This window comes from Typopeltis vanoorti, chromosome 9, assembly GCF_054136105.1.
Source record: "Typopeltis vanoorti isolate ZY-2024b chromosome 9, IOZ_Tvanoo_1.0, whole genome shotgun sequence".
Classification (NCBI taxonomy): domain Eukaryota; kingdom Metazoa; phylum Arthropoda; class Arachnida; order Uropygi; family Thelyphonidae; genus Typopeltis; species Typopeltis vanoorti.
The window spans coordinates 6,875,799-6,903,380 of record NC_143557.1 but is presented as its reverse complement, the minus strand read 5'-3'; the positions used below and the strand labels follow the sequence as shown (position 1 = coordinate 6,903,380).

At 34.8% G+C, this 27,582-nt stretch overlaps 1 protein-coding gene across 1 annotated transcript in view; it reads left to right on the top strand.

The window, feature by feature from the left end:
- LOC150102869 (uncharacterized) overlaps nt 1-21,011 on the top strand; it is an 80,582-nt gene extending 59,571 nt beyond the window's left edge. The window contains exon 4 of the mRNA XM_090397960.1: nt 20,529-21,011. Coding sequence (XP_090254086.1) covers nt 20,529-21,011 — 483 coding nt within the window. The remainder of the gene's footprint in view (nt 1-20,528) is intronic.
- The last annotated feature ends 6,571 nt before the right edge of the window (nt 21,012-27,582 follow it).

Genomic DNA, 27,582 nt, shown 5'->3' with positions numbered 1-27,582 from the left:
TCCATGGAGGCACCTTATAATAATAATTTGTTGTAATTTGCATAACAGAGCTCCATGTGGTATTGCCTTTGCAAAATCCAGCAGAAACCATTTTCTTTATCCAACTTGGCTCTCACTCAATTACTAAGGCATGACTGACCCTTCACAAAGCCATGTTGCCTCTCATAGGGTACCATATTCTTATCCGCCCATTCCCAAATTCTCTTTGTGACCAACTTTTTTCAGTACTCTTAACACCACTCCTGAGATACCGATTAGTCTATAATTTACTACTTATGCAAAGGAAATTATTTTGCCCTCTTTCCAATCCCTTGGAACCCTACCAGAATTGAGACTTACAGAGCTTGGTAAGAGGCATTGCCAGTTCTCTTATGCATTCATGCAAAATGAAAGCCGTCCCATCTAATCTTACAGCTATATTTACATTGAGATTCTGCAATATCCTAAGAACCTCCAGTTCATTCACCTCTGTTACCACATGTGTCACAGCATTAACCTCAGTTGGATGATATACTCTTGGAAAGTGGACACTCAGTTACTGAAAAATTTTATTTGCTTCTGTCAACTCTTCACCATGAGCACCCATTAAGGCTATTCTTCCTCTTTTTTGCCATGTAATGAAAGAACTCTTTGGGATTTGCTTTGGCCTGCTCAACTAGTTTCTTCTTGTAATCTGATTTTGTCTTCTTTACCATGCTAGTCACCTTTCTTCTTACATTTCCTCAACAATTTCTTTTTTTGCAGTTCATGCATAATGATGTTACTCATCCATCTAACTCCTACCTGATTTACCCTGCTAACCTTAAGTGTACAATTTAATATTGCTTCCTTTAAGATATCCCTTAACTATCTCATGTGCAGTTCCCTTCTCTTGTAGGGCTTTTTGCCTAGGCACAACTCCAAACTTCCTCCTAAGCTTGTCATAATCACATGCCTTGTAGTTCTGCATATATAACCTTTCTTGACAGAATATTCCTCCTGTTTTGCAGTCTCCCAAGTTAAGACCTCATGGTCATTTTCTCCAGCTGGAGGCAGGGCAGTGTGGTCACCTTGGTTATGAATAGCTCTCCCGATCCCATGATAGGTCCAGTATTCTCACACCTCGAGTCCCCCACCATCACGTTACCTAAAATAGTTATCTCTCATTAGGTGTATAAATTCCATTTCCTTCCTGCTATGTGATTTTTCTTCCTTCCAATCTCTGTATTCATAGTTCAAGTTCCCCCATAATAATCATCTGACCTGCACTCATTGTATTAATTTGTTATTATTATTACATCACACCTACAGAGAGTCCAAAGACTCATCGAGAGAGGGTATCTACTCTACAACTCTTCGTCTCACTACTCCACCAACCTTCATCATCTACCACCACCGCCATTTATCGCTGACTACCACCACTAGTACTTTCACAGACATCCATGCCCAAGGTGGGATTCAAACCCGCAGCCTTTTGGCTAGAGAGCGGATATGCTAACCACTCGACATCATCAGTCGGCCAACCAGGCCGGCTGATGATGTTGATGCAGGTCTTCAGATCATCCCTAGCCTATAGCAGCAACCAACCATATATTTTGTCTGATTGACCTTGATCTCATGCCAGACTGCTTCAAATGAACAGCCACTCTCCCACCTATCTCCTGTTATTTTTGGCTGCAATTCATCTGTTGTCGTCAGCAGCACCTCTTCCTCCATCCTACTTCTCTATCCTCCCTAAAATTACTAAACCTTTCACATTTCGTTCCTGTAACTACATCATGAATGTGAGGGGTATGGTGTGTTCAGGAGTGACAGGGAGAATAAAATGGGGAAGGAGTGTTATTGATGATAGCTGATGAGCTACAGCCAAGGAGAATAGAAGTGGAACTGCAGGATAGAGAAAAGAGCACTTTTGAGTCTATTTGTTGTGAGATTGAAATTAGCAGAACAAAATATACAGTTGGGTGCTGCTATAGACCAGGTGATGGAATAGATGGTGGAGATAGTATGTAAGCTCATAATGCTATGAATGCCTGCTTCCGCCGGCATTCAGAGCATGCGGGCGCTGCTACGAAGGGGGAGCCACCACCACCTGGGAGACGCCCCCTTTGTGCCTGCAGAACCACACATGCCTGGATCGTTACAGGGGCGCTTAGATAGAAATTGCATGCGGGCGCCAAAGACCCTAGCGCCGCTTCAGATAGTATGCATAAGCAAATAGAAGAAATGAGTGGAAGGAGGGTAATTATGGGAGATTTCAACTATGGTAACATTGATTGGAAGGAGGAGAGGACACATAAGAGGAAGGATTTGGATTTTATGCAGTTATTAAGGGATAACTATCTGCAACAACATGTAATGGAAAATACTAGGGGTCAGGGAGTGATTGACCTAGTAATTGCATCTGAGAATTTGGCTGTAATGAATATGACCACGTTGCCACCAATTGGTGAGAGTGATCATAGGGTCTTGACTTGGGAGGTGGCTAAAGGTGTGGAATTTATAAATAAGACAGGGTACATGTGGAATTATCGGGCTGGTAAGTATGACGAGTTTAGGAGTTTGATGTTCAGTGCCATGGCATGTAAAACTGCAAGGGCTAGATGTTGATAGTGCATGGGAAGCAGTTAAGAAGTGTTTGCATGAGGCAATGGCTGACTGTATACCTAGAGTCCGAATAATAAATCAAGTTGGGGTTAAATGGATGAACAACACCATTAAGCTTGAGCTGCAAAAAAAGAAACAACTATGGAGGGAATTTAAGGAGAAAGGTGACCAGTAAGTACATGAACGGTATAAAGCGCAGGCCAGAAGGGTAACAAGTGTGGTAAGAAAAGCAAAAACGGATTATGAAAGAACATTAGCCATGCAGGTAAAAGAGAATCCCAAACATTTTTTTGATATGTTGCAAGTGAAAGAAAAAATGTATGTGGCAGAGTGATTTTAAAGAATGCCGATGGTAGGGAGGTAACCGAATCAGTTGATATAGTTGAATTACTGAGCGAGCACTTTGCAAGAGTATATCATCCAGGTGGTGACATTGCAATGAATGAGCCAATAGGTTATATGGGAATTGTGGTGAATGAAGTGGAGGTGAATAGTCTATTAAAAAACCTCAATGTCAGTACATCTGTGGGATTGGATGGTATATCAGCTCATGTCATACGTGAAGCAGCTAAAGAATTGTCAGTGCCCTTGACCATTTTGTTTAATTTGAGTCTTGAGTCTGGATTAGTCCCGAGGGGGGGTGGAAAGAGGGGAAAATAGTTCCACTGCATAAAGAAGGTTCCAAGATTGCTGTTATAAATTACCGACTGATTAGCATATCAGGAATCGTTGTCAAGGTCTTGGAGAAATTAGTCAAGAGAAAAATACAGGATTGGATAAATGAAAATGGGATACTGTATAGGGGACAACATGGTTTTGTGAAGGGTAGATCATGCCTCACTAACTTGCTCATGTTTTATAACATGGTGACTGCTGAACTGGATAAGTGTAATGGGTTTACAGTGATTCTACTGGACCTTGCTAAGGCCTTTGACAGCATACCACATGGAATTCTAATCAGTAAACTGCAGCATATGGGATTGGTGAGATGGATAGGAGGGTGGTTGATGGAGAGAGATCAGAGAGTGGTTTATTCAGGAGTAGAGTCCAAAAGATGGCCTGTGACTAGTGGTGTGCTGCAGGGTTCTGTTCTTGGACCACTACTTTTCAATTCGTTCATTAATGATATAGGAAAGGATCCGATAGGAAGTGTTTACTTGTTTGCTGATGATGCAAAGTTGGGTAGAGCAATAGTGAGTGCCACAGGATGTCAAAATTTTGCAAGATGATTTGGATAGTTTGGAGGACTGGGCTAAGGAGAATGGATGTCAATTTAATGTGACAAAATGTAAGGTTATGCATTTTGGGGTGAAAAGATTAGCAGCAGCATACACATTGGTGGAACTGTACTCCAGGAGATTGATGAGGCCAGGGATTTGGGAGTGTTGGTGGATAGGGAGTTGAAGTTTTGGGGGCAGATTGCAAAAGTGGCTAAATCAGCTCATCAAATTACTTGGTTGCTGAAAAATACTTTAACAAGCAGACACAACCAAGTTATTGTTCCTCTGTATCGAGCCTTGATAAGACGCCCATCTAGACTACTGTGCCCAGATACGGGCGTCAGGGTTTCTTCTTGATAGGGAGGAGGTGGAGAGGATCCAGAGCCGAGTGACCAAGATGATAGCAGGTCTATGGAATGAACCTTATGAGAACAGGTTGAAGATTTGTGGGTTGCGGAAAAGGGGTGATATGATTGAGACATTCAAATTACTGAAAGGTTTCTATAAGATTAATTCAGAAGATATTTTTTGAGAATAGGACTGGTGGTGGGAGGACTAGGGGCCATACATAGAAGCTGGGCAAGAATGTGGTTAGCAAGGGTGTTAGAGCTAGGTTTTTTACTTGGGGAGTGGTGAATGAGTGGAATAAGCTGCCAGAGTCTGTTTTGGGTGCCATGACTGTGAATGTGTTCAAGGCGAGGTATGATAGATACTGTGTGAATGTCGAATAGTTGTTCTTGACATGATGTTAGGGCCTCCCTCGATGAGTCTGTCGACTTCCTGGAGTTGCCCGTGATGATGATAATAATAATAATCTGCTATTAGCCAAGTCTCACTAATTGATGTAACGTTTGGTGAGGTTGCCCTAACCAATGCCAAAAACTTCTTCCTCTTGTTCCTGATAGTTCTGGCATATGACACTGCTGAAATTGTAGTGTTCCTTCAGGCCCCAACCACTTTTACTTCCTGGATTTGACTACCCTATTAATTATTTTTGCCTGAGAGACTAGATTCTGCATTTGTTGGTCATTCTCACACTCATGGTTGCCTTCTTACACCCACCTGGATCTGATTAATTGCTTGTGAGAGCTGTTGAATACTGCTCTCACGTTTGGAGTGGGCTCCTAAAAGGTTCCTTAAAATCCTTGATCAGTACATTGATAAATACTCAATTAGATTGATAAATGACCCACTTCTTACCAGCTCACCCCCCCCCCTTCACTTCACACAGACATTTGGTCTCTGTAACTTGTGTATTCTCTAAATATTTCCACAGCAAATGCTCATCCGAAATAACAGCAATAATTACCCCACTCAATACGAAGCCTGTTGGAACACATACAGCTGCCGCCCAATATCCTCTCACAGTACATCTTGAAACCCACAAAACAAGTTTCTTTTCCTTCTCCTTCATCCGTGATACTGTTGTACTGTGGAACAATCTTCTTCTTTATATATTCCTGAAGGAATACACATACAGGCTATTAAATCAAATGTAAACAAGTTTCTCCTTCCCCAACCCACTATCTATATATGGTACTAATGTACTATAGGTTGATCAACCTATAGTACATTACTCTTGTGTATGGGCTCAACATTTAAAAAAAAAAAAAAGAAAGAAAATTTGCTTAAGTTTGCCTGAATTTTGTGCTTCAGCATGCTTGGTGAGCAAAGCTCTCTAGACACTAACACCAAAATCATTTAGGTGGGTGCAGTCTGTATTATACAAATCCTTCTTTCTGTCAAACTCAAACTATAAATCCTAGATTATTCCTTCTGCACAACCTGCAAATTGATTTGTTTACTATTATCAACATCCTCCTATCATAACTTGGTAGGAGACTTACACTCTTCGCCTTCTCGCTCTTCTTTTCTGCTTTGTCCAACAACTCCTTCACATTCTCCCTCATAGAATACTTTTCATCTCTCAGATCATTAATGGCAACCAAGACAATTAGTTCTTTCACATTACCTTTCTGCATCCATATGGCATGACTAATATTAATTTTTGCACTAGAGAAACATGATTTTGCTATACTTTTATTAAGTACTCTTCTGATCTTAATCTTCATACATAATTTTCTCCTTACCTTGTTTTTTCAGTATATTCTCGTGTTTCTTGATTCTTACCTTGAACCACCTGCTTCTTTCTCTTCTCAGTTCTGCTGATCTCTTGCTGCTTCTGCAACATTTTGATTTTGCACTATGAAGGATAACATGCAAGCATGCCATTTCCTTATTTAGGTTCATTTCATTCTCCTGTATTTCCACTGATGTGTGTTCAACATGAATTCCCACATTAGTACTTTCTATTCTCATTGAAACTGCCTACCCTACTAAAATTTGTTTCATTCTTGCCACCTAATTAGCACTTATTCTCAAAACACTTAATACAGAATCACTCACCATTTTTGCTCTCTTTCCATATATTTTTAAATTTTCATGGCATATAAATCACATACACACATACGGCACTGTACATTTCTCAATTAATGTTCTTTACATTTTCTTTTTATGCTAGTATAGCTTGATGTTACTTATTCATTTAACTCCCATCCATATGTCCTGAATTTTGTAATGCAGTCAGATTTTACTTTTTTTTTTTCCAAACACCTTTTGACTATTTTAGTAGACAGATATCAAAGAGCAGTTTATGGAGGAGTTGAGTCAGCAGAAGACAAGTGACCAGTGATGTTCCACAGGGCACAGTACTATATGTTTAATTTGTATATCAATGATATAGGAAATGATTTGAACAGAAATTCAGTTATTTGCTGAAAATGCTAAACTGGGAAGTTCAATGGTAAATGAAGGTTATGCAGAGATCTTGCAGGAAGACTTAAATAGACTAGTAGTATGGACATAGGTAAATGGCTGCCAGTTTAACGTGCCAAGTGTAAGGTGATGTACTTTGTGAAGAGAACAAAAGCTGTGTACTATAATTCACAGAACTGAACTGCAGAAACTGATGAGGCTAGGGACTTTGGCATGATTGTGAACAGGGAGTTGAAGTTTAGAGGGCATGTTGCAAAGGTAACCAAAACAGCAGATTAGATTAAATGGTTGTTGAAGAACACACTAACAAGCAAGGTTAGAGAGGTTATTGTTCTACTATATAAGGCTTTAATAAGGTTACTTTAATAAGGCACACAGATCTGGATTCCCCAGATTCTGTGGGATGAAGAAGTTGTGGAGAGAGGATCCTGAGGTGAGTGACAAAAATTGTGGCAGCTCTGTGGAATGCTCCCTGTGAGAATAGATTGACAATCTGTAAGCTTTAAAAATTAGCTGATAGATGAAAAAGAGAAGTGATAGAAGCATTTAAGTTATTAAAGGGGTTTTATAGGATTGACACTTTTTTTTTCAGTACATGGCAAGAAGGGAGAGAACAGTGGAAGCTCTGTAAGATTGTGATTAGCAAAGATGTTAAGACTAGATTTTTTGCTTGGGAGGTGGTGAATGGGTTGCCAGAGGTGGTTGTAGGTGCTTCATCAGTGAGTGAGTTTAAGGAGAGGTACGATAGGTTTTGTGTGAATAATGGATCTCTCATGATAGTCTTTTGACTGCATGGAGATAGATACCTGTAATTTTTATAATAATATTTCTTATGCACTGCTGACAGTTTCTGATGCCAGTAATAATACCGCAAGTTACCTTTTAAAATCTGCATAACTACCTGATCTGTAGCTCCACAGCCTCATTCCTAACCAAAAATTCCACTTTCCTGGCCACCTCTAGAGCCACAAGTTCACTCTGTTCTGAGATCAAATGAGTTGTCTTATTTATAGTCGCATCTCTGATGCTGTCAAACAGATTCACTGCTCTTAAGTGTTGGATTTCTGATGTATAAGAGTGTTAGAATCAGTATATACTACTTACTTTGGTACATGTTACTGCTGTATAAATGTGTGTGTATGTGTATATATATATATATATCATTATCCTTCTTTCAGTTGATTGCAAAGTAATACGCAGGTTTATATATGGTAATATGCTATTCCTCTTTCTTGTTAAACAAATGTTCAGTCACAGAAACAAACTAAGCTTCTGGTATATGAATCACCACCAGCCTCTAATTGGCAATCTTTCAGAATATTTGCGTACACTAAAAAAATAAATAATAATCCTCCTTTATGCTTCTTTTAATAAACATTTCACATTAGGAGCTCAAAATTCAAGTCTGTGGGATCTACTATTATCCATGTTCCTATATTATACAGTTGACATAATTAGAGATGTGTATCTTTTCATATTCCCATACACAGTACTAATGTACTATAGGTTGAACATTTAGCATCTCATTTGTGGTTCACTAAGCAAATTTTTTTACATTTTTTTTTCATGACATCAGCAATTTTTTTCTTCAAATGTTTTGCCATTAGAAATGTGAAGATTAACTTCCATATAAATACTGAAGATTAACATGAGGATAAATTTTATGAATAGGGAGTAGTTTTGGATATGGTGATTATCAAATTTCAGAACAATAAATGAACATGGCAGTCAATAGTTCCTTCAAACCACCTTAATTACTGATGACGATTACTTAATTACTGATTAGACAACTAAATAGTTTTCTTCACTATCTCAAGTGGCATCAAAAGATAATCATTTTCAAATTCAGTTATAAATTTTGATATGTTTTCATCATAAAAAAACATTATTTATTAATTCAAAATGTTCTGCCTTTCAAAATATAGAGCATCTTGGAAGTTGGAAGTGAACAGCAAAAAAATAGGAGAAACTATATTTCTTTTCTGACACTGAGAAATCCGTTGCAATTTTTTGGTTTGACTCACAGCAAAAAGATGAGTCTGGAGAACAGATCTATGAGGATAGAGTCAAAATTTGCATGTTATAAACTTTAGCTGATAGGCAGGAAAGAGAACATAAGTTACTAAAGGAGTTTTATAGAGTAAATGCTAAAGAAATTTTTTCAGTACATAATAGCATGGGAGAGAACAAGGAATCTCATCCCTGTAAGTTTTGTAAGAGTGTGGTTAGCAAGTGCTTGAGGAATCAATTTTTTTTGCTTGGAGAGAGTAATGAATAATTGGAATGGTTTGCAAGAGATTGTTGTGACTGCTTTGTTGGAAAACTGTCGGCAACTGCATTCTCAAAATCTGTCTGGTGATAAATGGAACCTTATACAGATCAATGCATGGCTCATACTTGATTTTCAAATCTGCAGTTAGAATTGGAAGGATGTGCAAGAAATGCAGTTGATTTTAAATCAGTTCTAAGCAGGATTGTATGCATCCACTATTATGTGTAATCCTTATTAACGAGAGTGATATTAAACTTGATGTTCCCATAATAAGCTTAGTTTTTAAACACAGTTAGATGTAATCCTTTTAAAATGAATTGGAATAGGTCTTCAAGCTTCCTTAAACATATAACTGTCATAACAAGTTTTTATGTTAAAAAAAATAGCACCAAAGAAAGCCTTGTGTGTGTGTGTGGGGGGGAATAATAAATCACCTGCATTCTCTTTAGTGAAAGTAGCAAACTAAATGAATGGAATGGTTTGCAAGCGATGGTTTTGATTGCTTTGTTGGTAAATAAGTTTAAGGTGAAGTATGATAAGCACCATGAGAATAATAGTTGATTGGGAAATACAGTAAAGTAAGAAAGCAATGGAATTAATATTTTATATCATTTTAAAAAACTTGGCACTGTTGCAACCTTCTGAAGAACTCCATTAGCCTACCTATGCATTGTCCTATCAAAATATTATGACCACTATCCTAATATTTCTTAAGCTCTCTCTTGCTGCCAAAACTACTGCTGCTGCTGAATGCCATAGCATGGATTATGTAAGAATTTTGAAGACACATTGTAAAATCTCACATGATAAATAATTTATCATGTTTGTTTTTACAAATTTTTTCTTTAGGAAATTACACATAAAGAAATGTCATTGGTTGCATTATTACTAGAAATCCTTTTGTATGTAATAACTTAATTGTAAAACTTTGTTAAACTAATATGACGTCACTATGTAATTATGTAAATACATGTCCATATATGGCAGTTTCAAAAGATACACTTGGCGTGTCTTTTGAAATTGCCATATATGTACATGATGATGTCACACAAAGTGTGACATCATCATGTCTAGATGTCGATCCATGACAATATTATGGAAGTTCCGAGAGACACGCACACGTGTACAACATGAAGTCTGGGCCATAATAAGGTCATTCTCATGACTGTATGCATGAAATGGATCGTGCCCCCACAGAAATTTCTTATAAAAGTTATTCAGATACTATGTTTCAAAATTCTGTTTCACAGTTTTGAGGTGGTCACAAACCCTTTCCAGAAACTCAGAATCAACAAAAATATTTTCCAGTAAAAAGGATTCCAATGTTGGAAAAGGTGCAAATTGTCTGTATTTTTGAAAATTATGGAGACAACTACCATGTTTGAATAAAAACTTTAGGTTAATATAACTAAAATCTACAATTCGACATTTCGACCTTTATGTCAAGGTCATCTTCTGGAGCGTACAAAAATACACAAGAAACAAGCTATACTACAATCAAACTGGTTCGTTAAAGACACTGACCAACCGCTACCACAATTGTTGGCCTGACCTCTGGTGGAAAAAAAAATAAATAAAAAATAAAAAATTATACATCAACACTAGAGTCCTATTATTTGTGTTGTCTACTATATACATATATTAACATTATTCCAGCCAGTTGGAGTGGAAAGGTTTCTAATACTAGTGGATTGGCTGAGTCCTGACTTATGTTGAATCTTTCATATTAGGTTGGCTGAATGTGTGCCATCCAGATCCTTGGAATTTTCATACCATCTTTGTTATTGATATTTGGGTGGTTTATCAGGATTTCGCAGGATTCCTTAAATTTTCTTTCGTACCAGGTTTTTGTGCGGTGTAAGGAGCAGGTGCTTTTCCAGTTGATTTGGTGTAAGGTGTTAAGTGCGTGGTCTGAGAGGCCTGCTTCACCATAATGGTTATATTTAATGTGTCTAATGTGTTCTTTCTTGCGTATAGGGATTGTCCATCCTGTTTCACCAATGTACGGTAAGTTACAGGTGCAGCGGATGCAATAGACTCCAGGATGTGCTAATGGGAGGAGAGGATCCTTAGAGGAGCTGAATATGGTTTTAAGTTTAGTGGGTGGTTTAAAGGTGGCATTGAGGTTATAATGTTATAGGATTCTGTTGATTTTTTCTGATAACCCTTTAATGTATGGGATGGTTATGGTTTTACTGTAATCTAGATTCGTTTTTGTTGTGGTTTTATAGAGTATTTTATTGACAGTAATGTTGTTATAGCCATTATTTATGAATGTGTCACTAATGATTTTTAGTTCTTGTTTCAGGGCTTGCTGGTTAGAGCAAATAGTTGTGGCTCTGTTTTTAAGGGTGTTAATGACTCCATATTTTTGTGCTTGGTCAGTGTCTTTAACGAACCAGTTTGATTGTAGTATAGCTTGTTTCTTGTGTATTTTTGTACGCTCCAGAAGATGACCTTGACATAAAGGTCGAAACGTCGAATTGTAGATTTTAGTTATATTAAACTAAAGTTTTTATTCAAACACGGTAGTTGTCTCCATAATTTTCAAAAATGCATTCGGATCACTTTGCAAGCCTAAAAGAAAGGATGCAAATTGTTTGTCTTTTATACCTAATCCATAACACCAGTTTTTTTTTCTCCAATGTCTTTATTTTGTCTTAGGCATTTAGAACAGTTGAAGAATTTCCCTGAAGGAAGAGATTTAGATCATTTAATTTTGAAAAAATGTCTGAAAGATAGGATAGTGTTGATAACCATGCTTTGTCAACAAGGAGTGATGCAAAATCAGAATTACATTCATTTGCAAACAATAAAAGTTTGTGCCTTAATTGAAATAACCTTTCTAGTACTCTGCCCCTGGAAAGTCAGCGAATTTCAGAATCAAGCAAAAGTTGTATATATTTACTGTCCATTTCTTAGCAAAGTACTGAAAATAACCTGTTATTTAACTGTCGAGCCTTAATAAAATTAACTAGCTTTACAGCGTTGTATAGCACAGTTTTAAATTCTGGTGACATTCCTTTGGAGGCTCAGCTTCCTATGTATGTAACAATGTACCCATTTCATATCAAGAGCTACTTCTTTGACCTTAGAATCAACTCCACTATGTGTACCTGCGAGGGTGCGAGCTTCATCCGTACAGAAGCCCATACATTTTTCCCACTGAATCCCTTTGTGCATTATGTAATTATTGAGAGTGAAATATTTCTTCTCCAATTGTTCGGGATGACTAACTTCTACAAAACAGAATATCATCATTAATGTTGTTATCATGCGCATATCTTACGTATCATATTGACTGCGCATTATTTGCAACATCAGTAGGCTCGTTTATTTGTAATGCATAATAAGGGCTCTTCTTAACTCTTTCGATTAGCTGAGATTCTACGTCACCTGCCATATCATTAATTCTGCGACTAAAAGTGTCATTTGAAAGAGGAATCAAATCAACATCTTTTAGTAACTTGTTGCCAAACACAGTTTTTACCATATTTTTTATAGCTGGAAGTAGTAAAATATCCCCAATAGAATGAAGTTTCCCTCTTTTCGCTATGAGCAAACTTAAGGGATAGGATGCTTCCAGTGCCTTGCTATTAATCTAACTCATGACCGAAATTATATCTTTCCCATGATTTAATGTCCCTAAGCGTCGCTGAAAAAATTCAATTGACTTATTTTTCACATCACAATGTTTAGTTTCTAAATGTTGACGGAGTTTCACTGGTTTCATGCTCTTGTTCGACAACACTTCATAACACAAAACACATTGAAGTTTCTGTTCACTTTCATCTCCACACCAAATAAACCCAAATTCCAAATATGAACTGTTATATTTCCTATTATTTATTTCTTTGAACTGCTTGTTTCTTCTACTTTAATAATATCAGATTTACCTGCCATTAGAACACGTGTTTCACAGTTAGGGTTAGCATCACCTGGTTCATCTGCTTTTCAAATTCCTAGTGTTCTAAGCCACTTTTCCATTATTAAAAAAAACGTTTTTGAAAAATATATAAATACTAGGGTTAACTCATCACTTAGCACTTCTGAAGATATACTGAGCCTTGGTTGGAGGAAAACCTTCAATAGTAAAAATCAATAAACAACAAGCAATTGGTTGAATTGTGGATAACACATATTTACTTCAAATCTGACAAAACAGCAAGGGAAGGCAGAAGCAATAAAACTATATTGTTGTTCGCTTCACTCTTGTTTTATTACTTGTCACTCTGCAGTTATTTTTTGGTTTTTTAAGAAGCCATTTTATTTCAATAATTTTTACTTATTCAATTTTAATTTGTTTTGTTTGGATAATTAAAAATATATATTTATTTATTTAATTCAAGTCTTCCTGCAGACCTCCTGTCCCATTGTCGCAGACGACAGGTTGAGAAACACTGCTGTATATGAATCTCTTATCCAACAAAATTGTCATTTTATCATAAAGTGCAAGTAGATTGTTAAAATAAGACTTACCCTTGTTGACCTTTTGCTAACCATCATAAATCCTGTAACTACAACCCAATTCTTTATTTTATTCCTAACGAAAATCCTAAATTCTCAAGTAGGTAGAAATCTAGTTGAAGATTCAGATAACTGAATTCAATTAATATTAATATATGCCAATTGCCACTATTCAATGTAATGGTTAATTTTTTATTTTGTTTGATATTATTATTATTTCCTTGATTTCAAGGCAACATATGACAGATATTGTACAGGTAAGGCAATTACTGATTAGTGTATTCAAAATGTGGACCTCCCACGATGAGTTTATGGACTCAGTGGAGGTGCCTGTATATAATAATAACTGCAGTTATACAGATTTATCTATAACTGGAAACTTCTGTTCTAGAACCATGCTTGTGGAGTGGTGCTATTTTGTCTTTTTCCACTGCAAAATTTTTTTCATTAAATAACCACCAGGTCAAAGGCATGGCTTAGTTTTTCAAATACCTTAAAAAAAATATGTGGTTTCCCTCACCACTTCACAGCTTTATTAACATCTAATCCAATTAATATTTGATACAGCTCTGATTCTTTCATTTAATTCCCCTATTATTATTTGCCTCCTTCTACATGTTGCATAACATCATTTAGACAAGTATAATAGACACTAATAAAGTACTTATTTAATAACTCCACTATCTCCTTTTCCATGGGCACTTGGTCATCCTTCCATAATTATTCTTCCTCGTGTTTACCAAATAGCATAATTCCCTTGTATTATCTTTGACCCTACTGGCCAGTTTTCTCTCATACTGCATTTTTTTCTTTCTTTACTATGCTTGTCAACTTGCTGTTCTGCACTTTATATTCTTCATGCATCTTACTACTGTCTGTCTTGCACCTTACTGCATGTCTTTATTTTACTGTTCATCCATTTCATCCCTATTCCATTTATTTGCATGACTATTGGTATACAATTGTGATTGCTTGTATCAGATTCTTCCTAATTATTTCCCATGCTCTGTCAACCTCTTTTCTGCATGCCTCATCAACTCCTGGTATCAATGCTAGCTGACTACAGAGCTTCTCGTAATCACCCTCCCTATTAATTCCGACATACAATTCTTCTTTATGATCACTCTTACCAACTTTTTATTTTTTTTTCTCCCAGAGCACACAAATTCTGCTCCTCTGAAGATTCTCTAAACGAAAAACTAGAAATAATCAAAAATACAGCTATACTAAATGGATATAATCTTAAAACAACTCAAAAAATCATCATTCATCTTCCCACACATCAACCCAGACAAGAAGAAGTCCATAGGATTCCCATACCTTACGACATAGGCATCTCCGAACGTCTTTCAAAAATTATGAAGAAATACAATTTTGCCACTACTTACAAACCTATCAACCAAATCTATAACTTGTTACCTTCTCCTAAGGACAAACTCTCGCCTCTAATGTTACCTGGTGTTTATGAGATCCCATGCTCCTGCAAATTGTCTTACTTTGGTCAGACAGGTAGGTCTATTTAGAAATGCATCTCGGAACATCAAGACCACATTCGTCTTTTCAAACCGCAGAAATCTAGTCTCTCCTAACACGGAGTTGAAAATCTAAACCATGGGATCCATTGGGAGAAGTCGAAACTTTTACACAGATCTTCATATAAATATGAACGTTTATGTAAAGAAAGTGCTGAAGCCCTACTACACAGACCAAATTTAAACTGCAACGATGTTCTTACTATTCCTAAAGTATGGGAAATTGTCATACAAAATTGTGTAAAATAGTATTTATATATATATATATATATATATTTTTTTTTTTTTTTTAATTTAATTTACTTTTTTTTTTTCAGTTATATTTAATTTACTTCTATAACACGTTACTGCACGGATATTGAGATTCCATTGTAATTATGCACCCTAACTGTATGTTATTCCTAGTATTGTTTGAACTACTGTACTGATGATGTCCCCAGATGCTTGGGATGAAATATTTACGAATTAAATAGTCATTACTGTGGTTAGTACGTGTGTTTTTTTAGTGACTCTTACCAACTGGCTGAAGTGTTGACACCTCATGAACAACCACATTTTATGAGGGTCAGCAAATCTAGTACTCTAAAACTTTGTGTCACTTCCATCGCTTGCTGCTCAAGATTCCACAGAAATTTAACAAATTCATTTTCCTTGTTCCCATAAATTATATCCTCCTCCTGGACCTCATTCCTATAATTAAATAATCTTCTGTTGGGATCACTTTTTTTTAACATGCTCAACCAGTTTGCCTAAACATTTCCCAATCTCACTGGTCTCCACATTACCTGACCTATAACAATGTCCTATTAGATTTGCTATTGTGTTTATTTTACACACACAAAGTAGCTGTAAAATATTCATACTGCTAAGATTTTCAATCTCCACTCTTAGTGGACACCATTCCTCTTCTGTCATTAATGGCATGCCCCCACCCCTCCTCTTTTCACCATCGTTCTGGAAAATTTTATTATTATTAGACTTCCAGGGAGTTAAACTCATCAAGGGAGGCTATATATCACCAACACCAGCTGTCATATTGTCCCTTAAACACATTCACACTAGATGCACTGACACTTCAACAGGCAAACTATTCCACTCACTCACTCAGGGTTCTATGCAAAAAAAAAAAATCTACCTGTTACCCCTTTCTTAACTGCACACAAACTAACTTCTATAAATGTCCCTTGTTCTCTCCGTACCTTCCATATAATGAAAAATTTTATCAATATCCTATAACATCCTCTTAAAAGTTTTTCTCTGCCATATCACCTCTCTTTCTTCTGTTTACCAGTGGTCTACATAATATTAGTCTAAACTCATAACCTACATTCCATAATCCTGATATCTTTGTAGCTCTTCTTTGCAGCCTCTCCACAGCTTTATCCCTTTGGAACCCAGGAGACCAAATCTGTGCACAGTATTCAACTGTGGTCATATATAATGGGATATAAAAGCCCATGTGAATTAGTCATGATAGCAAGGTATACTTTACAGGGTTTTCATTCTGTAGTGTTCCTGCTGTTTTGACTAATTTTATATTGGTAATCCAATTTTGATCAAATTATACATGCTCTTATTCTATTATTTTTCTCATAAGGTATTTTTAACCTTCTAATTCTTGCATGTACTTCATATCATGATTTTTATTTATTACTTTTTGTTATACTTTTTTTTTAATACTTTCTTCTGATCCTGATACTATTTAGAGTTCAAGAGCTTGGAGGTCTTTATTTTCTGACTTAATTCCTGGATAGGGTATGTGTGACTCTTTAGCCTTAGTCAGCAACATACTTAAGAGAGGGGAAACTCTGAAGTCATGTCCTGGTCCAACAGGTTGGGAGTTCTACAATAGGCCAGTTTCCTGTCTGTGTAAAAATAATATTGCTCTGAATCTCAGAAAGGAATCAAATACTTTTCCTTTAATGTTACATGGTGATCAGCATTCATTTTACACAAATTATGGACTCTACAACCATGTCATAAATAATTATTTTAATTTCCCGACATTTTGACCTTCATATTAAGGTCATCATCTGGAGTATACACATATATATACAGAGACAAGATAAATTTCATTTCACATAGTAAGCTGAAGAGACAATGAATTGATCAACGGTTATTCTACTGGCTTGACCTCTAGTGAAAATAAAATAAATTCACTACATCAAAGCTATATTCTATTTAAGACAACATCAGAGAAACACTCTTTCATATAGATAGTTTTATTACAGTAAAACGATGTCCTAATTTAACATGACAATTATTATATTAGATTTAGGATTCTGGATTATCTATGGTCCTATTTATAATTAACTCTTAGAGAGAAAGGTTAAGTGAATAGAATATGTGACTTCCATATGCTCGGAATTTTTAGACCATCATTACTGTTAAGATTAGGGTGATTGATAAGAATCTCACAGGCCTCCTTAAATTTATGTTCATACCATGTTTTGGTGTGATGTAAACAACAGGCTTTTCCAGTCAATTCTATGTAAAGTGTTTAGGGGATGATCAGAAAGGCCAGCTTCACAATAGTTATGTTTAATGTGTTGTTTATGTTCCTTTTTTCTGATAGGAATTGTGTGTCCTGTTTCCCCTATATAGGAAAAATTACAGGCGCAATTAATACGGTATACTCCAGGTATGTGGTAAACCTCCTGCAAAATTAACAAATTTACTCAGCTAATCCAAGGATCCACTCCCTCTGCTGGCCCACCCTGGAGTATACCGTATACATTGCACCATAAATGCACAATATGGTATTGGATGACCGGCAAGTCAAAGGCATGAAATTGCTGAGACTGCAGATTTTTCAAAAAAACGTGTAGGATAGATTTTGCATGAAGCATTGCAAATGAAAAAGCTTTATGCAAGATAAGTGCCACACTTGCTCACAGCAGATCAAAAACGCACTCACGTGAAAATCTCTTAACAGTGCTTGGAGCATTTTAACAATAATAAAACTGATTTTGTTTGTCTATTTATCACTACAGATGAGACGTGGATTTACCATTACACACCAGAATCCAAACCACGGACAGAAGCTGGTTGTTCAGTGCCAAAGAAGATAAAGGCAGTTCCATCAGCAGGAAAGGTCATGGCGTTGGTGTTTTGGGATGCTGAGGGCATTTTGTTTATTAATTATCTTGAAAAGGGTAAAACAATAACTGGGGAATATTTTTACGATTCAACATAATCTCCCTTAAGACTAATACATTTATTCCAGTGATGCTCCAACGCCATTATCCCATCCCTGTAGTGGTTCTCAGTAAGATCTGCAAAATACTCCTATACAGCTGCAATCACCTCTTGATTCGAAGAAAAATGCTGGCCAGCAAGGAAGAGTTTTAGTTTTGGGAAGAGATAGAAATCAGAGGGAGCCAAATCTGGGGAATAGGGTGGATGTTCCAACAAATCATTGTGTAGATCCCTTAATTTTCCCATTGCCAAAACACCTTTATTAACAGGTGCATTGTTACTCATGAAAGATGATTTTTTTCTCCTGCAAACCAGATTTTTTCTCACTCACGAATTTTTTCATTTAGTTTGGTTAAAAGATCGGAATAATATTCCCCAGTTATTGTTTTACTCTTTTCAAGATAATTAATAAACAAAATGCCTTTAACATCCCAAAACACTGATGCCACGACTTTCCTGCTGATGGAACTGACTTTGTCTTCTTTGGCGCTGAACAACCGGCTTCTGTCCAATGTTTTGATGCTGTTTGGATTCTGGTGCGTAATGGTGAATCCAAGTCTCATCCATAGCAATAAATTGATGCACAAAATCAGTTTTATTCTTGTTAAAACATTTTAAGAACTGTTTACAACTTTTCATGGGAGTGCATTTTTGATCTGCTGTGAGCAAGTGTGGCACCCATCTTGCACAAAGCTTTCTCATTTGCAATTTTAATCATTTTGATTTAAAATACGAAAATATTTTCTATTTATTAGCAAAATATATTCTACACGTTTTAAAATGCCTATAGCCTCAGCAATTTCATGTACTTTGACTCGCCGGTCATCCAATACCATATTGTGCACTTGATCAATGGTTTCTGGTGTTACCCTTTTTGGATGTCCTTCACTTGGCTCATCTTCAAGGCTGGTACTTGGCAGCCCATTTCTTAATTGTCAAAAACAAAGGAGAAGAGTGCCCATTAACTTTTATGAACTTTGAATTTCTTTTGGTGTTAAATCTTCTTTTACAAAGAATTTTGTAATCTCATGATACTCAATTTTATCCATTTTAGGGGATACAGACAACACTTTTGCTTCAGACAGCTATATAAAACAAACTACTTGATAGAATAACTTGTAATTTCACACGGATGTTTATGACAGATGTACCAACTTAGAAAAAAAAACATTTTGTCGATAGTGTTGCCATCTATGGTCAAGGCCGAGAACTTTTCAGCCCACCCTCGTATATATCCCACCAGATTTAGGAAATGGCAGTTTAGTGATACATCAGAAGTTTGGATCTTGCCAGTCAAAGAAATTCTAAGTCCTTATGTATTTCATTTATCTTCTAATAGTTTTGCTAAATATTTTGCTTTCCTCTATTTCACCATCGGCAGTAGTAACGTTTATACATTGAGCTGATGGGGGGGGAAAAAAAAACTTTAAAATCTAGTACTCTCGTCATTGTTGCTTTCTTACTTGAAGTACAAGTTAGCATGTATTGGAATTTCTTTATTTTTTTTGTATTTCTCTAATATTTTGATGAATTTCATTTCCCAGTGTGAATTCCATTTGGTCTCTTTAGAATAAGGTTTCTGGACTCTGTAAAAATAAATAAAAGAAATTACAAAATATATATATATTGTATTTTATGTAATTTTGTCATTTAAAAAATTAAATGACTGATACAGAGATAAAAGTAAAATATAGTTTATTAGCACAACTAGTTTCGTCTTTTAACAGACTTCTTCAGGTGCATAAAGAGAAAACCAAGCATAAAACATGAAGGAATAAACTCTAAACAAACAAAACAGTAGCATACAAAGTTCAGTATTAAAGCGTTTGCATTTGGCATTTAAAACTGTTCTCTGGATAACTTCATTATTGGGTGTGTGCATGTGTTTAGAATCACGTGAATGCCAAATTTGGATATCAGCACAATGACAGTCTGATAAGTTATAACTTAGGTTGTTATTAAGATGTATAGGATTGCAGATAATTTCTTTAGATGCCATTATCCTTCTTTCTGGTTTGTTGTAGCAACGAAAGATATTATTCAATCAGTTATATATATAATTGATAAAAATGGCAAAAAAAAAAAAAATCCTTTGTCCATCCAAGGTACAAAATGTACTATAGGTTTATAACCTTTTGTGGGTGGAAACTGCACATAAAAAATAAGTGTTTAGAGCAGTGGTTCTTAATCGGTGTTCCGCGAGAAGTTCTGGAATTTGTCAGCAAACTGACAAATTTAATTGATGTTTAATTAATTAATAATAAAAATTCAACTAAATTACCAATTAATTATTAATTTATACATTACAAAATAACCAAGGTGTTCCGTCAAAATTTCAGGATTTGTGAAGTGTTCCGTAGTCGAAAAAAGTTTGAGAAATACTAGTTTAGATTAGAGCATGACATATTATTAGCATTATAAAGTTAACTTAGCTATTTCAGATATTTTTTTTTTGAAATTGTATTTTTTATTCCTTAGAGAACCTGTAAGTATGCTGCAATTGAATCTCACTGGTGTACATGTTTATCATGGGAAGAAGTGCCACCCAGCAGTTCTGTTGCCCTTGAAGCTGCTCAAGCTGTAATTGAATTTATTAATGAATTTACAAAGTCACAAAGTCCTTTGTGTGTTCGTTTAGTCTTGGATAAAATAACAAGAGCAGAAAAACTACTTCCAAATAAGGAACTTCTGAAGTACAAAAAAAATGCTGACAAAGACGGATTTATTGGCGATTTCAGTGATGATACCCAAGTTTCTGAAATCATTTATCAGGTACAATTTTATGCATTCCCTAGTGGTGGTATTTATGAAGCTTCTACTAAATATAATATCATTAAGGGTACATTTCATGTAAGAGAACCAGAAATAAGTCGTATTAATCTGTATGGTAACCAGCCTCATTGTATATATGAAACACATCCTCATCTCCGCAAATATTGTTATTGTAAAGTACAGGTGTGATTGTTCTTATATCGATTTTTCTCTTTATTTTGCATAAGTACCAAACTTTGTGCTATTATTTGAGTCGGCTATCCTTCCCTGCACTTGTATAAATATACAGTTTTGTTCAGCTGATATTTTAACAGATATGAAGTAGTTGTAGCAATTAAGAGTTCTTACTAGTCATGTGATTTTCATGAAGTGTTTCTTTCAGACTTTTTTTTTTTTTAAACTTATTTTATTTATTTTATTTTTCACACAGACATACACATACAGTACAAATTATGTATTGAAACTTGGTTTTTAAAGTAATTTTTTGAAAAACATTTTAATGAAAATCAGCCAAAGAACATTGAACAGCTTTTGCTCATGTATCATATTTTGTAAATTATTTATTTAGAATAAGTGTTAAATATGTATGTGTTGTGTACACATATGTGGGTATATATATGTAAAGACTTTTTTAATGTTTTTAAGGGAAGTTCTGTGATTTTTATTAATAGAATAATGTATTATTGTTGGGTGGGGCAAAAAACCAACACGAAGCACCATATATAATTGTTAAGTAGTGAAGATAAATAATCCTCATAAACTTTCCATGAATGTGTTAATTCATTTTATTACATATTAACAACAGTACTAATAGTTATATATATTTAATACATAATTATCAGTATTGTTGGGGAAGAATAATTACTGCAGTATAATATACATACACCTTAACCATATATCTGATCTGTTATTCAGTCAAAAGCAAACTTTTTATACTGCATTCTTAAATAGTTCTGTAGATAATTTTATTATTTTTTTTTTTGGATTGGGCCTATAATTTTTTTTTTCTCTCTATGTCTTCTCTATGAGAGAAGGGGGGTATATATATATATATATATATATATATATATATGGATAAGTAATGTGATATTTCAATTTTTACAAAAAAAAAAAAAAAAAAACATTCATTACCTGTGCATCATCAATAGAGTGATTTGATGCTCTCATATGTTGTTATAAAGTGGTTTTTGTGACCTTCTATTATTACAGTTGCAAATATCAATTCTATCGTCGCATATGTCTCTATGTTGAATAGATTAGCGTTATTGTTATGCATTCCACATTAGTAATAATAAACTAAGCCTTACCTCGCATTTCTTCTATAATTTTCTTCCTTAGCTTAACCTTTAGGGCCACCAGAAAATTATCTGTTCCCTGAGTTCTACATATTATCCTGATTACTCAAACAAATTTTTTTTTTTACTGCGCCAGCTTGAGCCTTAAAGTTAGGGATAGACACTACCTAAAGGTAGTGTCTATCCCTAACTTTAATTATAATTTTAGAATCTCAATTTTAGAATCTCAAGTGTTTCTAGCAATATAATTAATTTCCTAGAGACTTGGAATCTCTGGTATAATCTTATTCTTGTTTGCAGTCGTGCCCTTACTTTCACTTGGGGTATTCTCACACGTACTCAGGTTCGATTTTTATGAAGGGTCAGAGTCAGTCAACATGATCAGATACACATGCATTTAAAGAATCAAACATTTATTAATTAATAATTTAAGTAAATTAAATTCAAGTTTAATTAATTAATTAAATTTGAAATAATTAAATTCAAATGCGATTTCAAATTCCAATTGAAGATACCACACAAATTAAATTAATTATCAAATTCTAAAGTTAAGTCATTACCTCTCATTCACTCTCTCAGTCATTAATCAATTTCAGCATTCCACCTCAAAGTATCAGCAATTCAATGTCTCAATATCTCAGTACATAATACACTTAAGGTTACAATTCATTTTTAACACTAAGTTCAGAATATAAGCAAAATTTCAATATCTCAATGACTCAGAACATGTCACACTTAAAGTTTACAATTTACTTTATACATTAAATTCAGATTATCAGCAAAACTTAATACCTCATTCACTCAGTATACGTTACATTAAAATTACAATTCATTTTTCTAATTAAGGCACTCTAATACACTCTTTTCGAATTCTCTCAGAACAATCATAACAGAATCTTAGTCGGGTTGAAAGATCCAAAAGTTCGTCTCAAGAAAACATAATCACTTATATTCAGGTCTAAACTTTTCACTTTCTTTTATTACAATCTTAAATCCCACTCTTTTAAATGTAAGTTAATCTCAAAAAAAAGGCTAGAATAAGTGAGAATACTTATCTAATTGTTTTGTCTTTGGTTCTTGCCGTCCTTTGTTTTTCGAATCTGGATTTCTCGATATCAATGCCACGTGGTTTACACGCACTCATTGGGCTGGACGCTATTCTTCTGCCTAGATTTTACGTAGTTGGATTTCTAACTACGGCCTGCGATTTCATCTTGCTGACTCTACTACGGTGACATACTGAACTCTGTCGAAAGTCAGCCCTCAAATATGAGAGCTGAGCTGCGAAGACTTCTCGAAGCACTCGGAGAGAAATTTCAGGAACAAGAAAAAACGGGGATTTCCTTCCGTGTTACGGGTTATATACCCTCTCCAAGAGCACCACCTTTTCACGTTTGAAATTTTTCATCGTTTCACCCATCGGTCTCCGTTTGGGTGACTACACTGATTTACATACGGGACTTCTTGGTTTTGGGAACGTATGCGTCAGCGTGCTTTCTAAGATATAGTGCCCTCAGGTATTTCTCCGATCTTACTGCATTTAGGGTAATCTTTGCCCTATGTCGTCGAATAGTTCGCATTCTTTCTTTGCATTATTTTGTTAATAATTCCCCTCTTATTCTGCCCTTTTTTCTGACCCATATTTATGCTATACACTCAGGTATAAGTTTCAAAATTCACAAATTCACAGAAAGTAGTTACAAACAAAAAACACATTTTTTCTGCTAAAGGATAAGTATACAAATTTTGATTTTATGTAAATTGTTAGATTCTGGAATGGCGACGTCGGGTAAACTCTGAAGTCGCCGATTTCAGATCTAACAATGTGATCGTGTCCATATACAGAAAAAGATATCATTAAATGTTAATTTTCACAGGAGTAGAAAACTTTATAATATATGAAAAAGTAGACTGCATGCACCATTCTGATAGGAATTATAGTAGGAACTGCTGATTTCAAAAGACAATCCCTAAAGTGACTAGTATGTGATGATTAAGTTACATGTAGTTTAATTATAGATAACTTGCATATAATTCTACTATGATGCATTTTAGTCTGATGTCAGCAAACCCTAGGTTTATCCATCACAGTGGAGAATGTATCAAAAATACCTAAATACATTCAATTCACATAAACAATTTTATGTGAAATATGCAGTGCAGTAGACCTATTCAGTTTGTGAAGGATGCATCAAGCATACTCAAGCACACCTGATAATAAATTAGCAAATTTACTCACTGCTGGTAATTACAAAGTTACCCTAACAACATTGCTGTTTTTAAGAAAATTTACAGTAGTGAAGGTTAGCTACACTCAGGAAAGATGTGGACATTTTTTTATGTTAAATCACTACAAAATATTAACTTGGCATTTTAATGGTTCTAACTTATTGTTGAAAATCAAAAACTTTTGATTTTCAACAATAAGTTAGAACCATTCACTTTCAAAGTGTAGTGAAAATGATAACCTTTTAATTGAATATATATAATGTCATAGAGAGGGCATCACATTCAGTTAATATTATCATTGGATGCTTATACCTGCAAAAGTATTCATAACCTGTTTTGTGTGTTTTTTAGTTTATTTTTAATTTCAAAACATGTTAATTTGATCTGCAGCTTGCAATCAGTTTTTGATATAGAGAACTTAATAAAGACCAAATAAATAGTTTATTATTGTAAAATTGCTCTAGAATAGCATGTGCCAATGGTACATCTTCAAGACTTTTCACTAGGCTATTTGATAGTGAGTGAGTTTGTTACAGTAGTGTTTACTTTAGTGAAAGTCAACTATATCAGGTGGGAATTTCATTCTGAACCTAATATGCTGTTGAATTTTATGTGAAATATGCATCATATGTATTCATATTTTTGTAATTATTGTAATTTTCGCCTGACATCACAGGCATCTTCAGTACATGTAAAAAGCTGATTAAACAATAACTGACGATTCCAAATGGTGCCACCTAAGTAGCTAATGTAAGATAAAAAGGTCATTAAATTTCCTAACTTATTTTAAAAAAAAAAAAAAAAGGTTAGGAAATTTAATGACCTTTTTATCTTACATTAGCTACTCAGGTGGTACCTTTTTGGAATTGCCAAAAATATATAAGCACACTTTTTCATCATCATGCCTGTAGGATTTAGGCCTAGAGTGGTCTGTTCCAGCCTCAGAAGTCATTGTTGAATCTCTTAAGAGGATGTCTTAAAAAAAAGGTTAGGAAATTTAATGACCTTTTTATCTTACATTAGCTACTTAGGTGATACCGTTTTGGAATTGCCAGTTATTGTTTACTTAGCTTTTTACATGTACTGAAGATGCTTGTGATACTCAGGTGAAAATTCTACTAATAAATAATATTGTATGCGAGTTAATTTCATAAAAGCGGTTGTAAAAGCTGTAGCTGTTATTATAATTTTAATTAATTAGATTTAAGATCCTGGATTACTTAGTCCTATTTATAATTAACTCTTAGATGAAAATCTTATGTGGATAGAATATATTCTATCCGCATAAGATTTTCATAAACGTAAATTTAATTCAGGAAAGATGTGGACATTTTTTTATGTTAAATCACTACAAAATATTAACTTGGCATTTTAATGGTTCTAACTTATTGTTGAAAATCAAAAACTTTTGATTTTCAACAATAAGTTAGAACCATTCACTTTCAAAGTGTAGTGAAAATGATAACCTTTTAATTGAATATATATAATGTCAACGTTCATTTCATGAACATAAATTTAAAAAGACTCTGTGAAATATGGAAGACATATATGTCTTCCATATTTCACAGAGCCTTCTTAAATTTACGTTCATACCACATTTTGGCATGATGTAAACAACAGGTGCTTTTCTAGTCAATTCTATGTAGAGTATTCAGGACATGATCAGAACAACTCAATTTACCATAGTTGTTACATTTAATGTGTCGTTTATGTTCCTTTTTTCTGATAGGAATGGTGTGTCCTGTTTCACCTATATAGGGCAAATTACAGGTGTGATAAATATGGTATACTTCAGGGTGGGCCTTGGAGTATATTCAGGTTTGTATTTCTTTAGTATTCTGTATTTTATTTAAAATCCCTTTAATGTATGGAATGGTTACAGTTTTATTGTAATCTAGTTTATTTTTAAGTGAGGTTTTGTGAAGAATTTTGTTGATAGTATTTTGGCTGTAGCCATTTTTTCAGGAAGGTATTGCTGATAATTTTTAATTAATCTTAAAGTGCTTGTTCACTGAAGCAAATTTTCAGAACCCTGTTTTTTTTTAGTGTGTTAACGACACCTAGTTTTTGTGTTGGGTGGTGGTAAGAGTTTGTGTATATATTGGCCAGTATGTGTAAGCTTCCAGTAAACAGCAAAGGAAAGGCTGCCAGAAGGAAGACGTGTGACAAATGTATCAAGAAAAGGAAGTGTGTTCTGACTTTCAATCTCAATTGTGAATTGTTTGTTTAGGTAGCCATGGGACCAGATAGCGAAAACATTGTCAATGTATCTAAGCTAGAGTTTAGATTTTAAAGTAAAGGAATCTAGAGCATATCTCAAAAGCTTCTATATAAAAGCAATTTGAGGAGATAACAGTGAGCCCATGGCTGTGCCTTCTTTTTTATAGGTAGAAAGTGTTTTGCCACACAAAATAGCCAGAACGTAGTACACATGCAAAGAGTGCTGTGATATCAGGTGGGAATTGTGTTCTTAATTCTGGTTGGTTGGTAGTAGTTGGCTGTTTTCATTCAATGAGGAGAAATTCAAATTTGTCCGTTGGCTATCTGAATATTGTCGATCTTTAAGTCTATGAAATTTGGCTATAAGTTTTACTTTCTTTGTTTCAAGGATATGTTTAGTGGAGTTGTCAGTAATCCTCTCAAGGATATCCCAAATATCTGGATTTAAACAACTTAAAAGTTCAGATTTTAAATTTAGAACTCAATTTTGAGCAAATGCTAAGTTTTGCAAGTGGTTTGAATCTACTCTTTTAGCATCATTTTCTCCATACGTTTATATATTCTTAGTGCCTTTGCCAAGGTGAACTTTTTTTTTGGCTTGATGTAGTTGGGAATAAGATTGCTGTCTCTACAATGTTTTACAAATGCCAGTCGATTAATCAAAACTGAAACATGCATCTTTAGCTTACCATAGTGCTTGTGTGTCAAATCTCCATGAATTATCAGAATCCTTTCCTTTAGTGTTATATGGTGATCAGCATTCATTTCAGACAAATTATGGAGACTACAACAGTGTTAGAATTAATTACTTTAATTTCCCGACATTTCGACTTTCATATTAAGGTCATCATCTGGAGTATACATGTATATATACGGTATTAGTAGTGCTCATTCAAATCCTAATATACCTTTATATTATAAGAGGATGCTGTATCCTAAATTTGGTCTTTAAGAGTTCTTGATCAAATGGATAGCCTAACGTTCTTAAAATATATATGAATGAATAACATTTATAA